Source organism: Physella acuta, unplaced genomic scaffold, assembly GCF_028476545.2.
Source record: "Physella acuta isolate Inbredline_101_S28 unplaced genomic scaffold, ASM2847654v3 ptg000543l, whole genome shotgun sequence".
NCBI classification, from domain to species: domain Eukaryota; kingdom Metazoa; phylum Mollusca; class Gastropoda; family Physidae; genus Physella; species Physella acuta.
Window position 1 is genome coordinate 425190 of NW_026732062.1, and position 21089 is coordinate 446278.

Below are 21089 nucleotides of genomic sequence, written 5' to 3' on the forward strand. Positions count from 1 at the left end.
GTCAGTTTTTAGGCAAAGTTTAAACTGTTGCCGTCTGTACACTTGTGTCAGTTTTTAGGCAAAGTTTTAACTGTTGCCGTCAGTACACTTGAGTCAGTTTTTAGGCAAAGTTTAAACTGTTGCCGTCTGTACACTTGTGTCAGTTTTTAGGCAAAGTTTAAACTGTTGCCGTCAGTACACTTGTGTAGTTTTTAGGCAAAGTTTAAACTGCTGGCAATGTCTGTCGGTACAACTTCCCCACACAAATTTTAGCCCAAGTGAAAACTGTGAGAGCTGGCACAGGTGACCCCCCCCCCTTCCCCCCCCCCCCACACACACAGTATACTCAGACAGTTCCTGCCCGCCCCCCCCCCCCACACAGTGTACTCAGACAGTTCCTGCCCGCCCCCCCCCCTACAGTATACTCAGACAGTTCCTGCCCGCCCCCCCCCCCCCCACACAGTGTACTCAGACAGTTCCTGCCCGCCCCCCCACACAGCGTTCTCAGACAGTTCCTGAACTTAGAGTTAAGCATCCAGTACACGGCTAGGTTCATGGAACAGTTGAGGGTGCCGAAAAAGTCGGACACGTCCCAGATGAAACCGTTGAGGTGCCGGTAGTCGCCGCCGTTAAGGCCGGGGATGAGGTGGTGGGCCGCTAGTCCGATAAACCTGGGCACATTGCAGGCCGTCATGACCAAGGCTAAAAATAGCACGACCTTGACCAGGCGCTTCTCGCGGTCAGAAAGTTTTGAGAGTTTGTGAGACGCCGGGAGGTTGGAGTCATTGCCGAGCTGACGCACGGAGTCAGTATTGATCTGCCGCACAGTTGTGGATGATTTTAAGGAGTAAATCATCCAGAAAGTGCAGACAAGGAGGATAACTTGTGAGAGGATGGACAGACTTACGGCCCCTAGCGTGTCGATGATCACTTCCGCTTGTGCGGACTGGTCGTTGTAGTCCACGGCGAGAACACGTTTATAAATAGACGAGCTTTGGTTGGTCAGAATCTCAGAGCTGTTCATCCAATCCAATCGCTGGATAATGTACACCGGAAGAACGAGTCCGATATGCGCAATGTAGATCACCATGACAACGAACACGCAGCGCGCGCGCGTGAACATGGCCTTGACCTTGAAAGGGGAGACGACGCAGAAGCACCTCTCGACGGCGACCATGGTGGTGACCCAGCAGGAAATGTAGTAGCAGGCGTACCGGAGCCAGCCAATGGTGAACGTGCCCAGGTTCCACAGATCCAGGGGGCTGACTGGGCACAGGTAGTGGGCCAGGAAACACGCGGACACGCCCAGCTGGAGGCACGTGATCAGGAGGTCGGTCAAGGACAAGCTGAACACGCCCACGGCCATGCTGTTGTTGAGGCCGAGCCTGAGGAAGACCCGGATGTTGATGACGTTGCTGACCAGCCCGAGGCCGGCAACGACCAGGTGGACGGGGATGGTCAGCGCGAGCTCCCAGCGCTTCAGCTGGTCAAGGTCAAGCAGTTCGGCTTCGCTCGCCATCTTGGACGTTAATCTGCTGCAGTTGTGCGGAGGGGGAGGGCGGATTATCCTCGGGTTAGGATTAAGGCTAAGTCATTTGCAGGACAACTCTGTCAGAGTCTAGCAGGCTTCTTGCGAAATTAAAAACAGGGTTTTAGTGCATAGGCGAGAACTGGGCGATGGTCTACTGGGCGATGGTCTATTGGACGATGGTCTATTGGACGATGGTCTACTGGGCGATGGTCTACTGGACGATGGTCTACTGGACGATGGTCTACTGGGCGATGGTCTACTGGGCGATGGTGTACTGGTCGATGGTCTACTGGGCGATGGTCTACTGGTCGATGGTCTATTGGACGATGGTCTATTGGACGATGGTCTATTGGACGATGGTCTACTGGGCGATGGTCTACTGGGCGAACTTAATACGTTTGATAGACCAAGGTGTATTAGATGAGATGATATTACCTTTTTAAAAGTTGATCGACTTGAAAGATGCCGTCATAATTCTAATCTAAAAAAAAACACTCTTGTCTTTTTTACCATGGAATAGATTTATTTAAATTGTTTTTAACGTTTTTACTTTTTATGAGTAAAAATGTGGCTATTTCAAGCCACACCTTGTAGCCAAATATAAATAGATCATTAGATGTTTCATGACTGCTGAGTAGTCATGAAGTCCTATGTGAGAATATTGTGTTTTGGTAATTTAGCCTAGCCTACTTCATTAAAATGTTGGTTAAAAATTTGTTTAAGGATATCGTTTGTTATTATAAAACCTGAGCTCAGTCATATACACACGCATCTACTAGAATGTGGTTTTAGCCCCACACACACGCATCTACTAGAATGTGGTTTTAGCCCCACACACACGCATCTACTAGAATGTGGTTTTAGCTTCACACATAACTATGTACTAAAATGTGGTTTTAAAGCCACACACACACATCTACTAAAATGTGGTTTCAACTCCACACAATTATGTACTAAAATGTAGTTTTAACGTCACACACACGCATGTACTAAGTCTCAAAGTCTCTATTCGTATATTATATTCTACATTTTATTTTAAATAACGTGGTCGATGAAAAAGATAAATATTAACAAAGCAAAGTTGCTCATATAAATGTGTATAGCTAAATCACCAACGCTAATTACAGTTTTAATTAGTTTTAATGAGAGTCTTAATTTACCCAGCCCACGTATTTAGTGCTGACCTTGAAATGTTAAACACACCCCACCCCCTCCCCCCCCCCCACACCCACCCCCACCCCCCATGTCATCAGATCTAATGGTACTAGTCGATCAATACTAATTAGTGATAATTATAATATATTGACAAACGCCGCAATGAGTGATAATTATACGAACTAATTACCTAAAATCATGACCATAATTATGTTTATGTAAACTGTAATAGCTTGACTTGTGCCAGCTGTAATGATGGCGTCTACAGGTAAAGCAAATATCTTACACGAAGCTAACTGCTTATACAACATACATGTCAATAGGCTGAATGTAATTAACTGAACAACTATAATTGGAAGTGAGTCATTACTCGATGAACGTCAATGTGTACTCGATGCTGAGTGGATGATCATCTATGTTTCCTACATTCCGATTGGCTGTTGATCTGTATGTACTGAGTTCTGATTGGCTAATGAAAAGAAGGGTTCTCACAACTTAGAAAAGTCTCAACAAGTGAGCAAGATATGCCTAATACACTCCTAATTCATGTGTTATGGAATAACTTTGATTATTTATTAATCAATAACCTTTTTTTTTCAATTATATTTTTCCTAAATGTATTCCAAAAGTTACATGTAATTAGTGAGAAATGTTAACGAGTCTATCAAAGACAGACGACCAGTGCTCATTTTCGGGCAGAACCAGGTAAAGCAGACGATCAGACTCTGCGTTTTTGATGTTGTTTTGGTTTGTTTTTGTAACAATGTAAATTATGCATCAAGTCTAACATGTAAAGTATCGACACAATTTTATTTTAACACATATGTATATCCAGCTTGACCGTTAGATAAAAACCACAACCCGACATACATTGTTGACGCTTTATATCAAATCACGCAACTTGTGATGTCAATAAAACATGTGTTGAACCCAAATAGAAAATACTCAGTTATATCCTTACATTTGATTTTGTTTTTCTAATAGAGTTGCCTAGACTTACTGCTTCATATTAACATAGATAAGTTTTAGCTATATATATATATATATATATATATATATATATATATATATATATATATATATATATATATATATATATAATTGTGGAGAGGTGCCGTCGTCCCAACGCTACCTCGCTAGAATTATTTTTAATAAAAATACAACTAAAACAAATCAGAGTTAGAGTTTTGTAAAAAAAAAAAAAAATATTTTGAACACAACAGAAGACACACGATGTTTATCTGACAACCAACAAATGACAGGTAGATAACACGTACGTCAGTCGGTCTTGTTCTGTGGGATTTAACTGTGACAGGCCTCACATTTCAGCTTCCTACGGATGAACTGGCCCTAATCACTGGCTACACATTCGATAACAGACTCACTGGACCTACGACTAACTGGACCTACGACAGACTAACTGGACCTACAGACTAACTGGACCTACGACAGACTAACTGGACCTACAACAGACTAACTGGACCTACAGACTAACTGGACCTACAACAGACTAACTGGACCTACGACTAACTGGACCTACGACAGACTAACTGGACCTACAGACTAACTGGACCTACGACAGACTAACTGGACCTACAACAGACTAACTGGACCTACAGACTAACTGGACCTACAACAGACTAACTGGACCTACAGACTAACTGGACCTACAGACTAACTGGACCTACAACAGACTAACTGGACCTACAACTAACTGGACCTACGACTAACTGGACCTACGACTAACTGGACCTACAACAGACTAACTGGACCTACAGACTAACTGGACCTACAGACTAACTCGACCTACAGACTAACTGGACCTACAGACTAACTGGACCTACAACAGACTAACTGGACCTACAACAGACTAACTGGACCTACGACTAACTGGACCTACAGACTAACTGGACCTACAACAGACTAACTGGACCTACAACAGACTAACTGGACCTACAGACTAACTGGACCTACAGACTAACTGGACCTACAGACTAACTGGACCTACAACAGACTAACTGGACCTACAACAGACTAACTGGACCTACAACAGACTAACTGGACCTACAGACTAACTGGACCTACAGACTAACTGGACCTACAGACTAACTGGACCTACAGACTAACTGGACCTACAACAGACTAACTGGACCTACAGACTAACTGGACCTACAGACTAACTGGACCTACAGACTAACTGGACCTACGACAGACTAACTGGACCTACAACAGACTAACTGGACCTACAACAGACTAACTGGACCTACGACAGACTAACTGGACCTACAGACTAACTGGACCTACAACAGACTAACTGGACCTACAACAGACTAACTGGACCTACGACAGACTAACTGGACCTACAACAGACTAACTGGACCTACAACAGACTAACTGGACCTACAACAGACTAACTGGACCTACAGACTAACTGGACCTACAGACTAACTGGACCTACAACAGACTAACTGGACCTACAACAGACTAACTGGACCTACAACAGACTAACTGGACCTACAGACTAACTGGACCTACGACTACAGACAAAGTAGACCTACGACTACAGACTTACTGGACCTGCGGCCTACGACTATACAAAATCTACACCAAACAAAGATTGCGCTACAGCTAGACGCTGATTGTACCTACCACTCGACTGGACTACACCTCGACTGGACTACACCTCGACTGGACTACACCTCGACTGGACTACACCTCGACTGGACTACACCTCGACTCGACTACACCTCGACTGGACTACACCTCGACTGGACTACACCTCGACTGGACTACACCTCGACTCGACTACACCTCGACTGGACTACACCTCGACTGGCCTTTGACTACAACCGTAGACTAACTTCCCCTACAACATCAACTCGACATGCATCAGCTGCTGATCCTGTTTGTTCAGCTTTCATGTATTTATTCATTTATTTGTGCAAGACACACAGAAGATCAAATAGACAAAAGCACATTTTAATGTGAAAAATTATCTAGTCCCTCACCGAACAAAACACTAAGGTCATTGGATGGCATTAGCATGTCATATGCCATTGAATGGCATTAGTATGTTATATGCCATTGAATGGCATTAGTATGTTATATGCCATTGAATGGCATTAGTATGTTATATGACAATGAACAAATCGGGAGTTTCTAAATTTCTACATTTCTAAATCTGGAGCATCAAGTATGGGCATTTTAGAAAAAAAAAATTCAGAAAAAGTGAAAAAAAAAACACTTAAATAGTAAAGTATACACCAAATTCACAGAAAGAAAAAAAAATAATGATATTTGTTGTGTAAAGAAAACGGTAAACAAAGAAAATTATATGGGGTAGTGTATATGTGAACATCAAATGTGACACCTAGGATGCATATCATACGCCATATAACGTTATATAACATGTTCATAGATTCATAGAACACCATCATACATACTTGTGTAACATATGTTGGAACCATCTCTCTTCAACGCACACACATACAATCACACATACACATACATAAACTCTTGACACCATTTTCAACCAAATGAATAGCTATGCTAAAATACTGAACACACCATTAGGAACGATAGACTGGGGTTTTAAAAAATATAAGACACTGGCTTCACTACATATATCACACCCTTTTATACATAACATAATATAATAAAATGATAAGCCACAAATCCTGAGCCACTTTCATGATATCTAACATAAGCACTAACCTTAAATTGCGTACAAATCAAACAAAATGTTTACTTTCTACTGCCCCTATATTGGGACATGAAGATGCCCAAGAAACACGTCTTGAAACTGGAGTTGAGCACCATGTAGACCCAGAAGTTACCACAACAACTCAGGGTGTGGAAAATGTCGGCCAACTCCCAGCAAAAACTGACCAGGTTCCTATTGCTACCAGCATCCACCTCAAGAACCAAATTAAGAACCGCCATAATTATAAACCTGGGTAAATTGCACGCGGTCATTAAAATGGCCAGCATTAAAACAGCTTTAACTAATTTCTTTTCCCGATCCGATAAATTAGATTTTTTCGTTATTTCCATGGCAAGGAAATTCGTATTTTTAAAAGGCTCGTTTATTTTTCGAACTCCCGATGATAATTTCAGTGAGTAAATCATCCAGACAGTGCAGACAAGAAGGGTAACTTGGGATATCACCGGCAGAGTGACCGCCCCTAGCGTGTCAACTATGACCTCAATTTGAGCAGACTCCTGAGTAAAATCGGCCGTCAAAACACGCCTGAAGCTAACCAAGCTGCCATTGGTGACGACTAGCGATGTATTCCTCCACCCCATTGGCTGTGAGATATAAATAGGCAGGACGAATGCAATATGAATGACGTAAGTGATCAAAACAACGACGAGACATTTTCTCCGTGTGAAAATCTGTTTCACCTTAAAAGGGGCGACAACGCATACACATCTTTCTACAGATATTAGCGTAGTAACCCAACATGACACAAAATGCATTATGTATCTTATCCAACCAAAGGTAAAAGCCCCAAAAGCCCACAAATCCACTGGGCTTTCGGGGCAGACGTAGCTGATGACGTAGAAGAGGGAGATGTTGAACTGTAAACACGTGATCACAAAGTCGGTCAGCGATAGGCTGAAAACCCCCACACTCATGCTAGTCTTGAGGCCGAGCTTGAGAAAGACGAACATGTTGAAGAAGTTGGTGAGTAGTCCAAACGTCGAGATGAGCAGGTGGAGGGGGAGGGTGAGGTGGAGCTCTAGTAGTTCGATGAGGTCATCAGACAAGTCCTGGGTCCTGTTGCCCATCTCATTCAGGTCCTAGAGAGTGGGCGGTGAGGTCCTGGTAATTACATTTATAGGAAAATTAAGAAAAAATTTCAATGTACAAAAAAAATAAAAAATAAATAAACATTTTGAACATCAGTTGAGAGAAAAATAAAGAGATAGGTAATCTAGGCATGAATCAAATGATAGACTATTTTCTACACATAAACACAAACACACTCTCGTAAACACGTTTTGACTTGGTGATAGTGTGTTGGGCTGATGGTGTTCTGTTTAATAAATTCTGTAAAATATTCCTTCCATCTCTCGACTTTTTCTTTGTTTCCTATTTTTACATCTTAAATTACTATAAAGAAAAGCGTGGGTCACTTTAGTATCTATTGGATACCTTTACTAATGTTAATAAGACACCCACGCTTTTCTTTATAGTTATTTAAATAGTAGTCTATAATTTATTTTCTACTTTTTAGTGCATTATTAAATAAAAGCTTGTTATTAAAACGTTTTTTATGAATTTTTAAAAAAGTAATTAAAAATCCTGTCTATATTCCAAGTTATATAAGAATATTCGAGAAAGTTTAGGGGAGATCACTCCCGGTTTATTTCCATTGTTGTAGTTGTTTGCTAGTTTTTATTGTAAAGGGTCTTTGTGTCAGTTGTGAGGGTTGCAATTTCTTCTTTCTGTGGTAGTGTAAAGGTAGTTAAGTTTGTCTTGTCTGTATGGGTTTTTTTATTTCTTTCAAATCTTTTTTTTTTTGCTCTGTATTCCTTTTCTGTTTCTTTCTTTAATCTTTGTGATCTAGAGTTTTATATTCGTTCTTTCTATTTGTTCCTTTCACTTAATTTATCCAATGTGTTTTTGCTGATCCACCCTTCTTCCCTTTCTTTTTGAATCCTAAGACTGTTTTGGCGGACTCTATCATAGCTTTGTTCACATTTTGCATGGCTGGATCCTTGTCCGCTATGACAATGCTGTATTATTTTTTTAGATTGAGTTTGAATACTCTTTTGATGTGGGTGTCCTCTAGTTTTTGTGTGTCAAAGAATCTGTTCCTTTTTTCGCAATTCTAATCCTTTCTAGTTTGAGTTTCAACATTGCTACCTCTAAATAGTATTCACTGCCAGTATCAGCTCCCCTCTTCACAATCATGTCTTGAAGACATCTCTTCCATTACTCGTTGATTGATACGTGGCCTAAAAGTTTGACTGCTTTCTGTTTTGGTTTTTGAAGCGGGTATTTGTTGTTGTTTTTTAATATGGTTGCTGGCCTTATGTCCGACCCCCAACCTGGAGGACCAGGGTCCTAGCTTTCCTCTGACCCCTACCCACGCAGATCTTCACTGCTTGGTTGAACCTGCCAGGAGTTTACACTCCCGCTGGTATAGCTCTGGGTGGGGGGAGGGGGGGGGGTTGTCAAGGTAAACAAGCGGCCAAGCCTGGCTCTAGCGCCGGATGGCAGACCTACCTGATAACTTTACCTACCTCACAACTCACAAATGCTGATTTTTTTATTTTTTTTTAACCTAACCGTTCATATGAAAACCTGAACAAAAACTACCACAAAAGTCGTAAGGCGGGGCTTAAGTATAAGCGTAACTTCAAATTGATCGCTCAACGTGAATCATCAAAGTTGAAAGTTGGAAACAGGACCGACATCAAAGGGAAGCTACTCTAAATAATATTCTGCCAAAGTTTTTTACTACCTTAATTTAACATGGTAAGAACATGTAGCGGCGAATAACTGGTTTTTAATTAAAGGGCAGCAACATATATTTAATTAGATGGCGAAGAAGTTTAAAGTGGGGAATGGTTGAGTCTAGAAAAATGTTACTATTATTGTTGAAAAGGTTAAAAAAAATTAACCTTTGAAATTTCAATGCAGGAAGAAAATGGTGGTTATGTCTACGTCATCACTACATCTATATTAAGTGGTTTATGGTAGAATTAAAAATAATTGGCTTTTTTTTGTAATAGATGGTTGCCCTAGTATGTTCAGTTAATAATTAATTGTCTAATATATAGTTTCATATACCTCCATAATGAACTAGTAATTTAAAGATAATTAGGAAATGTATTAATTAACTAAATAGGCCATCTTGACTTGCCTGCTATTGAGATTATTGCGTAATTTATAAATGACAATTACGAAAATACTTGGTGGTTAAATTTTGATGACTTAATAATTCATAGTTAGCTCAATAATTGCTAGGTAATGTAAGATATTACAATTAGTAGCAGTAGCACAATTTTTTTTCCTGGGTAGTTGTCTCGTCTTAAGTTTGGGTTAAAATTATTACATCTGGTTGTAGTGTAGGATGGCTGTATGGTAGCTGTAGAAAGTTGTAAGATATTTGTAACAATGTGCAGGATAGGTGTGTGGGGTGGTAGAGTAGGTGGCATAATAAAGGTATCATACATATTTTTGTCTAGGTTATTCATTATTTTTTTGTTGTTAAATTTGAACTTTAAAAAATATTTTTCTGAAAAACTGTATAAGCGGCGTGCAAGAGGATTTTCTCCATATCTACCTAAACCAAATAGTAATATGTGACTCTCTGTACATCTTTCTGTAAGCTGTGAGTGACTCTGTACATCTTTCTGTAAGCTGTGAGTAACTACTTTCTGTAAGCTGTGAGTAATTACATCTTTCTGTAAGCTGTGAGTAACTACTTTCTGTAAGCTGTGAGTAATTACATCTTTCTGTAAGCTGTGAGTAATTACATCTTTCTGTAAGCTGTGAGTAATTACATCTTTCTGTAAGCTGTGACTCTCTGTACATCTTTCTGTAAGCTGTGACTCTCTGTACATCTTTCTGTAAGCTGTGACTCTCTGTACATCTTTCTGTAAGCTGTGACTCTCTGTACATCTTTCTGTAAGCTTTGACTCTTCACATCTTTCTGTAAGCTGTGACTCTCTGTACATCTTTCTGTAAGCTGTGACTCTCTGTACATCTTTCTGTAAGCTGTGACTCTCTGTACATCTTTATGTAAGCTGTGACTCTCTGTACATCTTTCTGTAAGCTGTGACTCTCTGTACATCTTTCTGTAAGCTCTGAGTGACTCTCTGTACATCTTTCTGTAAGCTTTGACTCTTCACATCTTTCTGTAAGCTGTGACTCTCTATACATCTTTCTGTAAGCTGTGACTCTCTGTACATCTTTCTGTAAGCTGTGACTCTCTGTACATCTTTCTGTAAGCTGTGACTCTCTGTACATCTTTCTGTAAGCTGTGACTCTCTGTACATCTTTTTGTAAGCTGTGACTCTGTACATCTTTATGTAAGCTGTGACTCTGTACATCTTTCCTTAAGCTGTGACTCTCTGTACATCTTTCTGTAAGCTGTGACTCTCTGTACATCTTTCTGTAAGCTGTGACTCTCTGTACATCTTTCTGTAAGCTGTGACTCTCTGTACATCTTTCTGTAAGCTGTGACTCTCTGTATATCTTTCTGTAAGCTTTGACTCTTCACATCTTTCTGTAAGCTGTGACTCTCTGTACATCTTTCTGTAAGCTGTGACTCTCTGTACATCTTTCTGTAAGCTGTGACTCTCTGTACATCTTTATGTAAGCTGTGACTCTCTGTACATCTTTCTGTAAGCTGTGACTCTCTGTACATCTTTATGTAAGCTCTGAGTGACTCTCTGTACATCTTTCTGTAAGCTTTGACTCTTCACATCTTTCTGTAAGCTGTGACTCTCTGTACATCTTTCTGTAAGCTGTGACTCTCTGTACATCTTTCTGTAAGCTGTGACTCTCTGTACATCTTTCTGTAAGCTCTGAGTGACTCTCTGTACATCTTTCTGTAAGCTTTGACTCTTCACATCTTTCTGTAAGCTGTGACTCTCTGTACATCTTTCTGTAAGCTGTGACTCTCTGTACATCTTTCTGTAAGCTGTGACTCTCTGTACATCTTTCTGTAAGCTGTGACTCTCTGTACATCTTTCTGTAAGCTGTGACTCTCTGTACATCTTTCTGTAAGCTCTGAGTGACTCTCTGTACATCTTTCTGTAAGCTGTGACTCTGTACATCTTTCTGTAAGCTCTGAGTGACTCTCTGTACATCTTTCTGTAAGCTGTGAGTAATTACATCTTTCTGTAAGCTGTGACTCTCTGTACATCTTTCTGTAAGCTGTGACTCTCTGTACATCTTTCTGTAAGCTGTGACTCTGTACATCTTTATGTAAGCTGTGACTCTGTACATCTTTCCTTAAGCTGTGACTCTCTGTACATCTTTCTGTAAGCTGTGACTCTCTGTACATCTTTCTGTAAGCTGTGACTCTCTGTACATCTTTCTGTAAGCTGTGACTCTCTGTACATCTTTCTGTAAGCTGTGACTCTCTGTACATCTTTCTGTAAGCTTTGACTCTTCACATCTTTCTGTAAGCTGTGACTCTCTGTACATCTTTCTGTAAGCTGTGACTCTCTGTACATCTTTCTGTAAGCTGTGACTCTCTGTACATCTTTATGTAAGCTCTGAGTGACTCTCTGTACATCTTTCTGTAAGCTTTGACTCTTCACATCTTTCTGTAAGCTGTGACTCTCTGTACATCTTTCTGTAAGCTGTGACTCTCTGTACATCTTTCTGTAAGCTGTGACTCTCTGTACATCTTTCTGTAAGCTCTGAGTGACTCTCTGTACATCTTTCTGTAAGCTTTGACTCTTCACATCTTTCTGTAAGCTGTGACTCTCTGTACATCTTTCTGTAAGCTGTGACTCTCTGTACATCTTTCTGTAAGCTGTGACTCTCTGTACATCTTTATGTAAGCTGTGACTCTCTGTACATCTTTCTGTAAGCTGTGACTCTCTGTACATCTTTCTGTAAGCTCTGAGTGACTCTCTGTACATCTTTCTGTAAGCTGTGACTCTGTACATCTTTCTGTAAGCTCTGAGTGACTCTCTGTACATCTTTCTGTAAGCTGTGAGTAATTACATCTTTCTGTAAGCTGTGACTCTCTGTACATCTTTCTGTAAGCTGTGACTCTCTGTACATCTTTCTGTAAGCTGTGACTTCTGAGGAGTTGTCTTTTCTAAACACACACATATATGTTTGTATTGTAGGTCCATACAAGTGATTTTTATTTGTGTTTTGGCTTTTTAAATGTAATTAACTAACTTTACTATTTGTCATTGTATATTGCATGTAAAGTGACCAGTGTTATGTCTGAGAAGATTCAATTCTTAATGAAAGTTTATGTCTGGAGGGTCTCCAATTTCACTGACCACCTCATGTTGGGTACCCATCAGATTTGAGTGGGCTCAATGCTTTCATCTCAGTCTAATAGAACCAAACATCAATAATGGCCAGATCTCAGTCTAATAGAACCAAACATCAATAATGGCCAGATCTCAGTCTAATAGAACCAAACATCAATAATGGCCAGATCTCAGTCTAATAGAACCAAACATCAATATTGGCCAGATCTCAGTCTAATAGAACCAAGCATCAATAATGGCCATACAAAAAAAAATTGCTGTCACTTAAAAGTTGCCAGTGGCACCAACATTTACCAGGTGTGAGGTACACACAACTGTCCATGTACTGCTGCATAAAATCACAAATCATTTTGTAACAAAATCATCATGGAATATTTTATTCAGTAACATGACAACTATATACATACATCAATAGTCCCTTTTTACAAATCACCAAAGTCATCTCACCACATAACCAGTCAGCCAAAGTCATTTCACCACATGCCCAGTCAAATAAAGTCATTAACTTTATTATTAGTCATATCACCAGTCAGCTTAAGTCCTTCCTCATTCAACATTACACACATCAACCAGCTCTAGTCATAAAACCATACAAGCATTCAGTCAAGTTGAGGCCACAACAGTTCAGGCTACAGATCTACAAGAGATTTGCAGCTCACACCTCAGTAGGACAGAGAATAACATTTAAAACAACAGAGGGACTAAAAGCATTTTCAACTATTTCAGAAAAAACACACCATAGAACAATGAAGAAAAAAAAAAGTCAACCATACCAAAAACCATACCAGATTAGAAAAATCATAGTTATACATCAACATTTTCTTTGATCTATCTGTATGCGCAGCATACTCATGCAGTATCTTATTGCAGCATACTGCGCGAAGCGTACCAACTTGTTCAGTATGATCAAGTTTACATGTGTCCCAAATATAAGTTCACACCTTAGTGAACTTTTAGCATAAAAATCTTCATGAAATGTAGGTACCCATACATTAATTGGATATGGAGATATTGAGAAGCTGTTATGGTTAATCAACATGTTCAAATGTTCCCACTATGATACCATGGGTGTGTACATGAATGGAACCAGTGAGTTCAGATTCCATCAAGTACAGACAATACAGGCCAGTGATAGCACAGCAAGGAACTGTAGCCCTGGTAGACTTTTATTGTTAATATCAGTTTAAGTTCCCACGTCCTGTACACAACAAACAGAAGAGTGCCATGGAGGGAGCAGCACAACCAACAGTTTGTTTACACAGTGTGTCACTGACAGATGAGCCACAGACAGGAAGGCTCAGAAGATTCTCTCAAAATGCTGGTCTGGGTTGTGTCCTGCTGGCCTGGCAGCCCCCTGCTGGGGTGGGGCCTGGTGGATGGGGGCCCGCCTGCGAGGGGGAGCCAGGTACTCAAACATGGACTTGTTGTGGCGAGACAGCATGTGGTTCAGGTCCTGGGGCAGGGGGTCCACCCAGAAGAAGTCGTGGTTGAGGGCGTCGTCAGAGTTGACTCGCTTGGTGGGGTCAAGGGTCAGCAGTTTGTCCAACAGGTCCAGGGCATACTGATCCTTGACGTATCCATGGAGACGCTCCTTGACCTTGCGTTTCTGACCTTTGGGCAGTTCTATTTTGGAGAAGAGGTCAAGTTTGTCGACACCAGGCCAGGTCTCTGGGGTGATGGAGCCACACAACTGGCTGATCAGTGTAAGCTAGGGAGAGAAATTGGTTCAAGTGTTACAGATCATGGAAATATAGCTTAGACTGTTGGTTTAGGCTCGTTCAACAATTTAATTAAGACCTACAGTATAACAACTCATTTAAGTGGATTCCTTGTGTTTAATGCTGTTGTCTTTGTCATGTGTCAGAACATACTTTAAAATGAAAATTCAACTACTTCTACCAAAGCAATTAGTTTTAAACACAAAGGTCAAGACCAATGTATGTGACATCAAACATGACAAAAAGTTACTTTTAAAATGAATCAGAGATTACTATACAAGGGACTAATTTGATTGTGCTATTCACACAATGCTGTGCGTTCATTAGGTGTGCTATTCCTTTACCTATGCCATTTGTTTGTATTGAATTAATGCAATATATGCACTAAAAAGAAAATTTTCTATAACTATATTAAATACACTACTATTTCATCATCACCATCACTCGTTTGTGCCCAAATGGGGTAGTTGAAGTAGAGTACATTTGTTTCAATGACCTCTGGTTACAAGATGTGTGTTACTATATTATATATTGAATATCCTTTCTAAAACTTTTAAAGAGAACCATGCTTTTTTTTAGCTATTTAAATCCATCTAATGAAATGCTGCATTGCATTGCACTATCTTGCATTATAAAGGGGAGAATTGCCACATAGAAAGATAGTGTCATATTGGGAGGGCAGCAAAGACAACAGATTCTTGTACCTGGTGCTGCTCTGTGTTGCCCTGCATGATGGGGCTGCGTGTCCACATCTCAGCCATAATGCAGCCAGCCCCCCACAGGTCTATGGCTGGTCCGTAGTTCCTCTCACCCAGCAGAAGCTCAGGTGGTCTGTACCACAGCGTGACCACTCTGTTGGTGTACCTGTTCAGCTTGTCACTGAAGGAAGGAAGAAAATCTTAGTCCATTGTTCACATCGCATAGTAGAGAAATGTTTTCCATCAATACATTTTTTTTTTAGAAATTTGTTTCAGGAAGAGAGGAACAAACAAAATAAATAAAATGTGACATGCTATGAATACCAGCATTAACAGCTGGACTAACCAAAGGTTAAATCACATAGAGTGACCTTACCTGAAAGCTCTGGCCAAACCAAAATCTGCCAGCTTTAATTTACCAGCTTTAGTGATCAGAATATTTGCAGCTTTCATGTCACGGTGAAGGATTTTATTGCTGAAAAAAATGTGCCGGTCTTAAATAATCATAAGGGGAAAAATTTAATTATAAAATTTCAAGTCTAAAACCATGGATAGTATATATTTTTATGTCACTAACAAGTGAATCTAATCCAAAATCTTCTTGCTCAGTTCAATCTTAAGCTTGTAATTCTACTTAACTGTGGTCAAACATTGCTTTAACTAATCTGAATGTTTTTGTTACAGGATGACCATGACATAGCCCAGAGATAGACAAGCCCCTAGCTGATAGCCCACCAACCTGTGGATGTAGTAGAGGCCATTGAGCAGCTGCTGCATGACTTTCTTGATCTCAGCCAGGCTAAACTTCACCTGAGGGTTGCTCAGTAAACCTGCCAGGTCATGCTCACAGAACTCAAACACCAGGTACACTGTGGTCTTGTAGCGGTTGTACGGGGTTGCTGCAGAGGAAAACATGCTTGTAGAGGTTTGGAGTCAAACATGGTTGTCGGGGGTTGCTACATAGATGGCTTTCAAGGCGGGTGCAGAGTAAAACAAAGGTGCAAAGGGTTCATAGATAAAGGGTTGCTAGATTGATGGTTGCCAGGGCTGCTTGAGAATAAAACATGGGCTGTGGGGTGGGTGGGTGGTGGTTACAGTTTCTTTGGTGTTATGCCTATTGACTGTCAACCTTAAGTGAATAAAATTGTGCTGCAATCTAAACACAACTAAATTATGTTTAAACACAAGCCAAGAAACCAACCTTTAGCTCTGCAGATCTCCAAGAGGTTCACAATATTATCATTTTTTAATACTTGCAAAATTTTGATTTCTCTCAGGGCAGTGATAGGAAACTGAAAGCAACAATATAGTTTATGCTTAATTTAAGCAGTCTCATTTAGGCTTTAACCCAAATATATATGGTAACTTTATATGTCTGTAACTGTTTGAATCAACTCAATAAAATAAGAATTGATTTGCAAAGGATCATTCTCTAAACTATGAAATTATAAAATTAAAATGAATTATTAAGTAAAATGATTTTTTTGCTTACTCCTTCCTTCTCATTCTCCATCAAAACTTTCTTCATGGCCACCACAGTCTTGCTCTTCTTATCCCTAGCCTTGAACACCTCACTGTGTAGACAGAAATACAATAGTAAATATGAAGGGTGAGCAGTGTGATTAACTTACAAGTTCAGTTTATTCCCAAATGGACAAACTGTCAAAGGTAGTGACCACTGTATTGTACAGTCACAAACTAGTGCCTCAGGATTCATTATTCCCTGACTCCTTTTCTAGTCAGTATCAAACTAAACATTCTCAAAACTTTTTGAATAACATTTTACTTAACTAAAAATGTCTCACCCATAAAATTATACTAAGTGATCTACTACTACCTGGTTGACTTTGCCATAATCTTAAGAACCTTAAAGCATCAGCCCTAGGTTAAAATAATGTTTGTTTAAAACTGTATCGTCTGAGAAAATGAAGTAACTAGATCACAAAACTGTATACTAATTGTGTATTACGCTTTTGCATTTTTTTAAAATGGAGTATTATATAAGGAAACAAAAATATACCAACTATTTATCATTTCTGTCAATATACTACAATATCCCCATTGTATCTGCAAACATAATGAAAACCTACAGGTTCCTCAAAAGGGAACGAAAGTTTAAAAAACATTTAAATATAGATTCTAATTCGTTATAGTAAAATTCTCTTTCTTAATAATTGCATAGCAACAAAATAGAATAGGGAATTCAATTAGATTTGTAAAAAACTTTAAGAGGATTTCATCAATTAGTGAAAGTAGCTTTCTGTATTTCTGTCTTTTAAATCAAATAACCCCTAAATGCTGATGAGATTTTGTGTGCAGTGCCAAAATCCACTAATTAAAGACTAGATTTATCACCGCATTTTATATCACACCTAAAAATATAAACCATTAGGCCTAAACTTTCCTCGATTGTTTTTATTTATTTTTTAATCCTCTTAAGAGGAAGGTTTATTAGAGAGCCAGTGCTAAGTAGATGGAGCCTACTTTTAAGTTTTGCGCTTATACGCATCACAAAACAAATTTGAAAAAATATATAACTATTTTACATGCATGAAAATATATATTATATTTTAGGAAATTAAATGAGCTAATATTTTTATAAATCTCAACATAAATATATGTGAGCTTCCTGATTAGCATAATTTATGCCCGTAAAAAATTGGAACCAAATTGCAGAGGTTTCTGAAGCAGATTAACTCATCTACCCCATGTGTCTTGGGCACATACAGGAAGTTATGGTGATTGTCATAAAACACACAAAAATAAAGTAAAAGGTTCAAATGGCAATTTGTCAACGCCCCCACCTCAAGATAGTATGTGCATACTAAGCTGTTTATCATTCTTAACAGTAGTTTAAATTAATTTACAAATTTTTTTAGGCCTACATATTTGGGTAAGATTTAGCACATTTTTACTTAAAACTAAAAGCAAACCAAGTTTTTTTATGGGGGTCACATGCCCAGTACTTGCCAAATGAAGAAGTTTCTTTTACAAATTGAACCATAACGGATATGGCTTGTAATGGTGTGAAAGAAAAATTTTAATTTAAAAAATTTAGGGAGAAAATCGACTAGAATCTAGAGTAATTTACATCAAAGGGAACACATATTATAACGACACTTTGTAGGTTTTCGGCTCATAGAAACTTTAATTAGCATGTCTCATGTGAAACCACGGTGCCTGCAAACTTCATTTATGAACACTCTCTTGTCAAGTACGTCAGTTTTCTCTCAAGAATTATTTTTAGAATTTTTTCAACGTTGCATGGTACGCACATTTCTATTTTTATTAAAGTGTTATTAAATAGGAATTTAGTTTAAACCTAAATTATCTCTAGAATCTATCTAGTGATCTAATTCTATAAAGTAAAAACAGAAGATGAATATGTAAAGTAAATCATTAGCCCACTATTGGAGCCTGATAAGGAGGCTGAGTGGTCAATGGTTTAGTTGGTAATAGAACAACTGAGCATTTAGACAAAGGACTGCATTGTAAAAGAGGCTGGTTGTTGAAATAAGGTCAAGAAGGCAGTGGTCGGTGAAAATGAAAAAGGGGGGGGGGGGATGATGTGACTTGGCTGGCTTAGCAGCGAACTGAGCAAACCACAACATAGATTCTTTACGTAAGACAGTGGCTGAATGGGGCGTGCTTTGGGAGTGTGGGAAAAACAGTTTAACTATTAAAATTAGGCCTACTGCACAAACAATCAGTAACAATATAAATGCATATAATATAGGCCTATATTTTATTCATTCAATTGAATTTAAATTATTCTAAATTAATATAAATGAACAAAATGTGGGGGGGGGGGGGGGGGGGGAAATTTTTATGCAGGTGTCCAATAATGGAATCATCTTTAAAAAAGGGGTGTTAGGTTACTGGTAGTTAACTAAATACAAACATGGCTGGCTAATGTCAATGCCAACCCTGTCCCTAACCTTAACCCCAACCCTGGTCCTACCATACTTCTAACCCTAATTTCTAACCATAAAATTAGTCGAGATTACAATACTCCAAACAACCCAACACACCTATTGTATGGAAGAGTCAATTTTATCGGTGGTATCTAAAATCATCCAAAATGTGCTTTGTTCCATGACTCGTAGAGGTAATCGAAGACTTGTAAAATTTTGAAAAATAAAAAGCACACAAAAATGTTTGATAGCATTCAAGTTACTAAAACAAGAAATTGAAGAATGTCTCAAATTCTATGTGTAGGAATACAAAATGAAACATTACAGTAGAATGGTTACGGAGTACTGTGGTACTTTTTTTCTATGACAAATAGTTATGGAATGAGACCCAAGTCAGGAGGCGTCTGGACTTATGACTTTTTTTGCTATGTCATGTGTGTCCGCAGATCATAATTATTAATTTATAATTTTCTCTAGATTCTAGAGTAGACTAAGCACTGCTTAAAGCACAGTCTTAAATTCTGTAAATTATGATTAAGAAATGTGTGAAGCATTCTAAGGTAAATGTAATGTTTAAATTAAGAAATATTAGATCTAAATTAAAATATCTCACCCGAATGTTCCTTGGCCAATTTTGGCCAACTTCTCGTATTTTGTTTCATCAGGACAGAAAGGGTAAGTCGGTTCTTCTGACTTAGGCATCATTGGACAAAAAAAATTCACAATTTGTGAAATGACTATGAAGATTGCCAAATATTAATCCGAGTTGACTGTCTATTCTTTCGAATATTTATATTTATAAGTCAAATTAGCTAGATATAGAGCTAGGTCTAGCTAGATCCAGTTTTCAAGTTGCTACCACCAGATCTACAGAGATTGTGACAAGATCTAGAACTAAACATGGGCACTCTCCTCAATAAAAGATGCGCTAAAAGTTGAATCAAAAAGTTAAAGCAAAAGTTTAAAGCTACGGAACAAAACAAAAAACTACTCATTTTTAGTAAAATAATATTTTGCATATATTTTTAAGCAATTGGGCCTAGATATGCCATTTTAAACATTATTACTGGAAAAAAATATTTTGTTTTCCTATAATGTTCACAAAAGCCAGTAAAATATTTTACACTATCCCTCTGGGGGAAATATTTACATACTAGATAAATGGCCCGCTGAGGGAGAAATACGACGGGTGCTAGGTTGATAGTGTTGTATAAATTACATTTTATGTACAGTTTTTTTTTAATGTAAGTATTTTGTTGTTAAATTCAACATGTAGACCTCATAAATGAATGACCCCTAAAAGAAAAAAAGAACATTTTAATTAAGATTTGCAAGAGTAATAGCTGCATTAAATGGATCTACTATAATGTGGAATAAGTGCCCCAAGCATGCTAATACAAGAAGGACAATCTATAATGATCAATTTTCACACTTTAAAAAAAAAATGTCTTTTAAAATAATAATATGATTTTCTGTATCTACCATTACTTTTTTTAAATGCGCTTGGGTGGGGGGTCACACCAGTGGCGTAGCAAGGTCGGGTGTTACCCGGTGCGGCACTTAATGGTGTCACCCCCCCCCCCCCCCAGAGGCATAAAGACCCTTCTCAGGAACAAACTTTCAAGTTTTCGATTTGCACCCCCCCTTCAAACTTTCGACTTGCACCCCCCCCCCCTCAAGTTTTCGATTTGCACCCCCCCCCCCCCTCAATCTTTCGATTTGCACCCCCCCCCTCGAGTTTTTCTCTACATATTTTGCTATTTTTTGCCTTGGTGTCACCCCCCTAAATGGTGTCACCCGGTGCGGTCCGCACCCCCCGCCCCCCCCCCCCCCTCGCTACGCCCCTGGGTCACACATAAATGACGTCACGCTGTTTTGACGACTTTTACCTCTCCCCTCCGTCACGCATCGTCACAAAAAGCCAGACCCCCCCCCCCTAAAATGATGACACACCTCGGCCTGCAACTCCCCCCCCCCCTCAAAATTGCAGTTTCTTAAAGCATCGATATTTTTCAAAAAACATTGTCTGTACTCTGTCGACATAGTGTATTTTAATCACTTCCTATTACAATTTTTTTTTAAATTCTCAATCGCGAAATAACGGCTAAAATTC

The 21089-nt window shown here is 39.1% G+C and overlaps 1 protein-coding gene across 1 annotated transcript; it reads right to left on the reverse strand.

The window, feature by feature from the left end:
- Positions 1-13010: 13010 nt before the first annotated feature.
- On the reverse strand, positions 13011-19871 carry LOC131946040 (cyclin-dependent kinase 9). The gene is made up of 7 exons (XM_059306670.1): positions 19590-19871; positions 16555-16636; positions 16264-16354; positions 15802-15961; positions 15439-15537; positions 15069-15243; positions 13011-14354 (listed from the first exon to the last, which is right to left on the reverse strand). The coding sequence occupies exons 1-7, from the start codon at positions 19679-19681 to the stop codon at positions 13944-13946; spliced, it is 1110 nt and encodes a 369-aa protein (XP_059162653.1). The 5' UTR covers positions 19682-19871; the 3' UTR covers positions 13011-13943.
- Between the last annotated feature and the right edge of the window lie 1218 nt (positions 19872-21089).

What these genes read in the sequence shown, in the direction of transcription:
- LOC131946040 (XM_059306670.1), bottom strand. Translation starts at nt 19,681, where the DNA reads ATGATGCCTAAGTCAGAAGAACCGACTTACCCTTTCTGTCCTGATGAA. An exon ending in TGGAGAATGAGAAGGAAGGA is followed by an intron (nt 16,355 to 16,554) that starts GTAAGCAAAAAA and finishes TGTTGCTTTCAG; the next exon opens with TTTCCTATCACTGCCCTGAG. An exon ending in GCAACACAGAGCAGCACCAG is followed by an intron (nt 14,355 to 15,068) that starts GTACAAGAATCT and finishes TTCTCTCCCTAG; the next exon opens with CTTACACTGATCAGCCAGTT.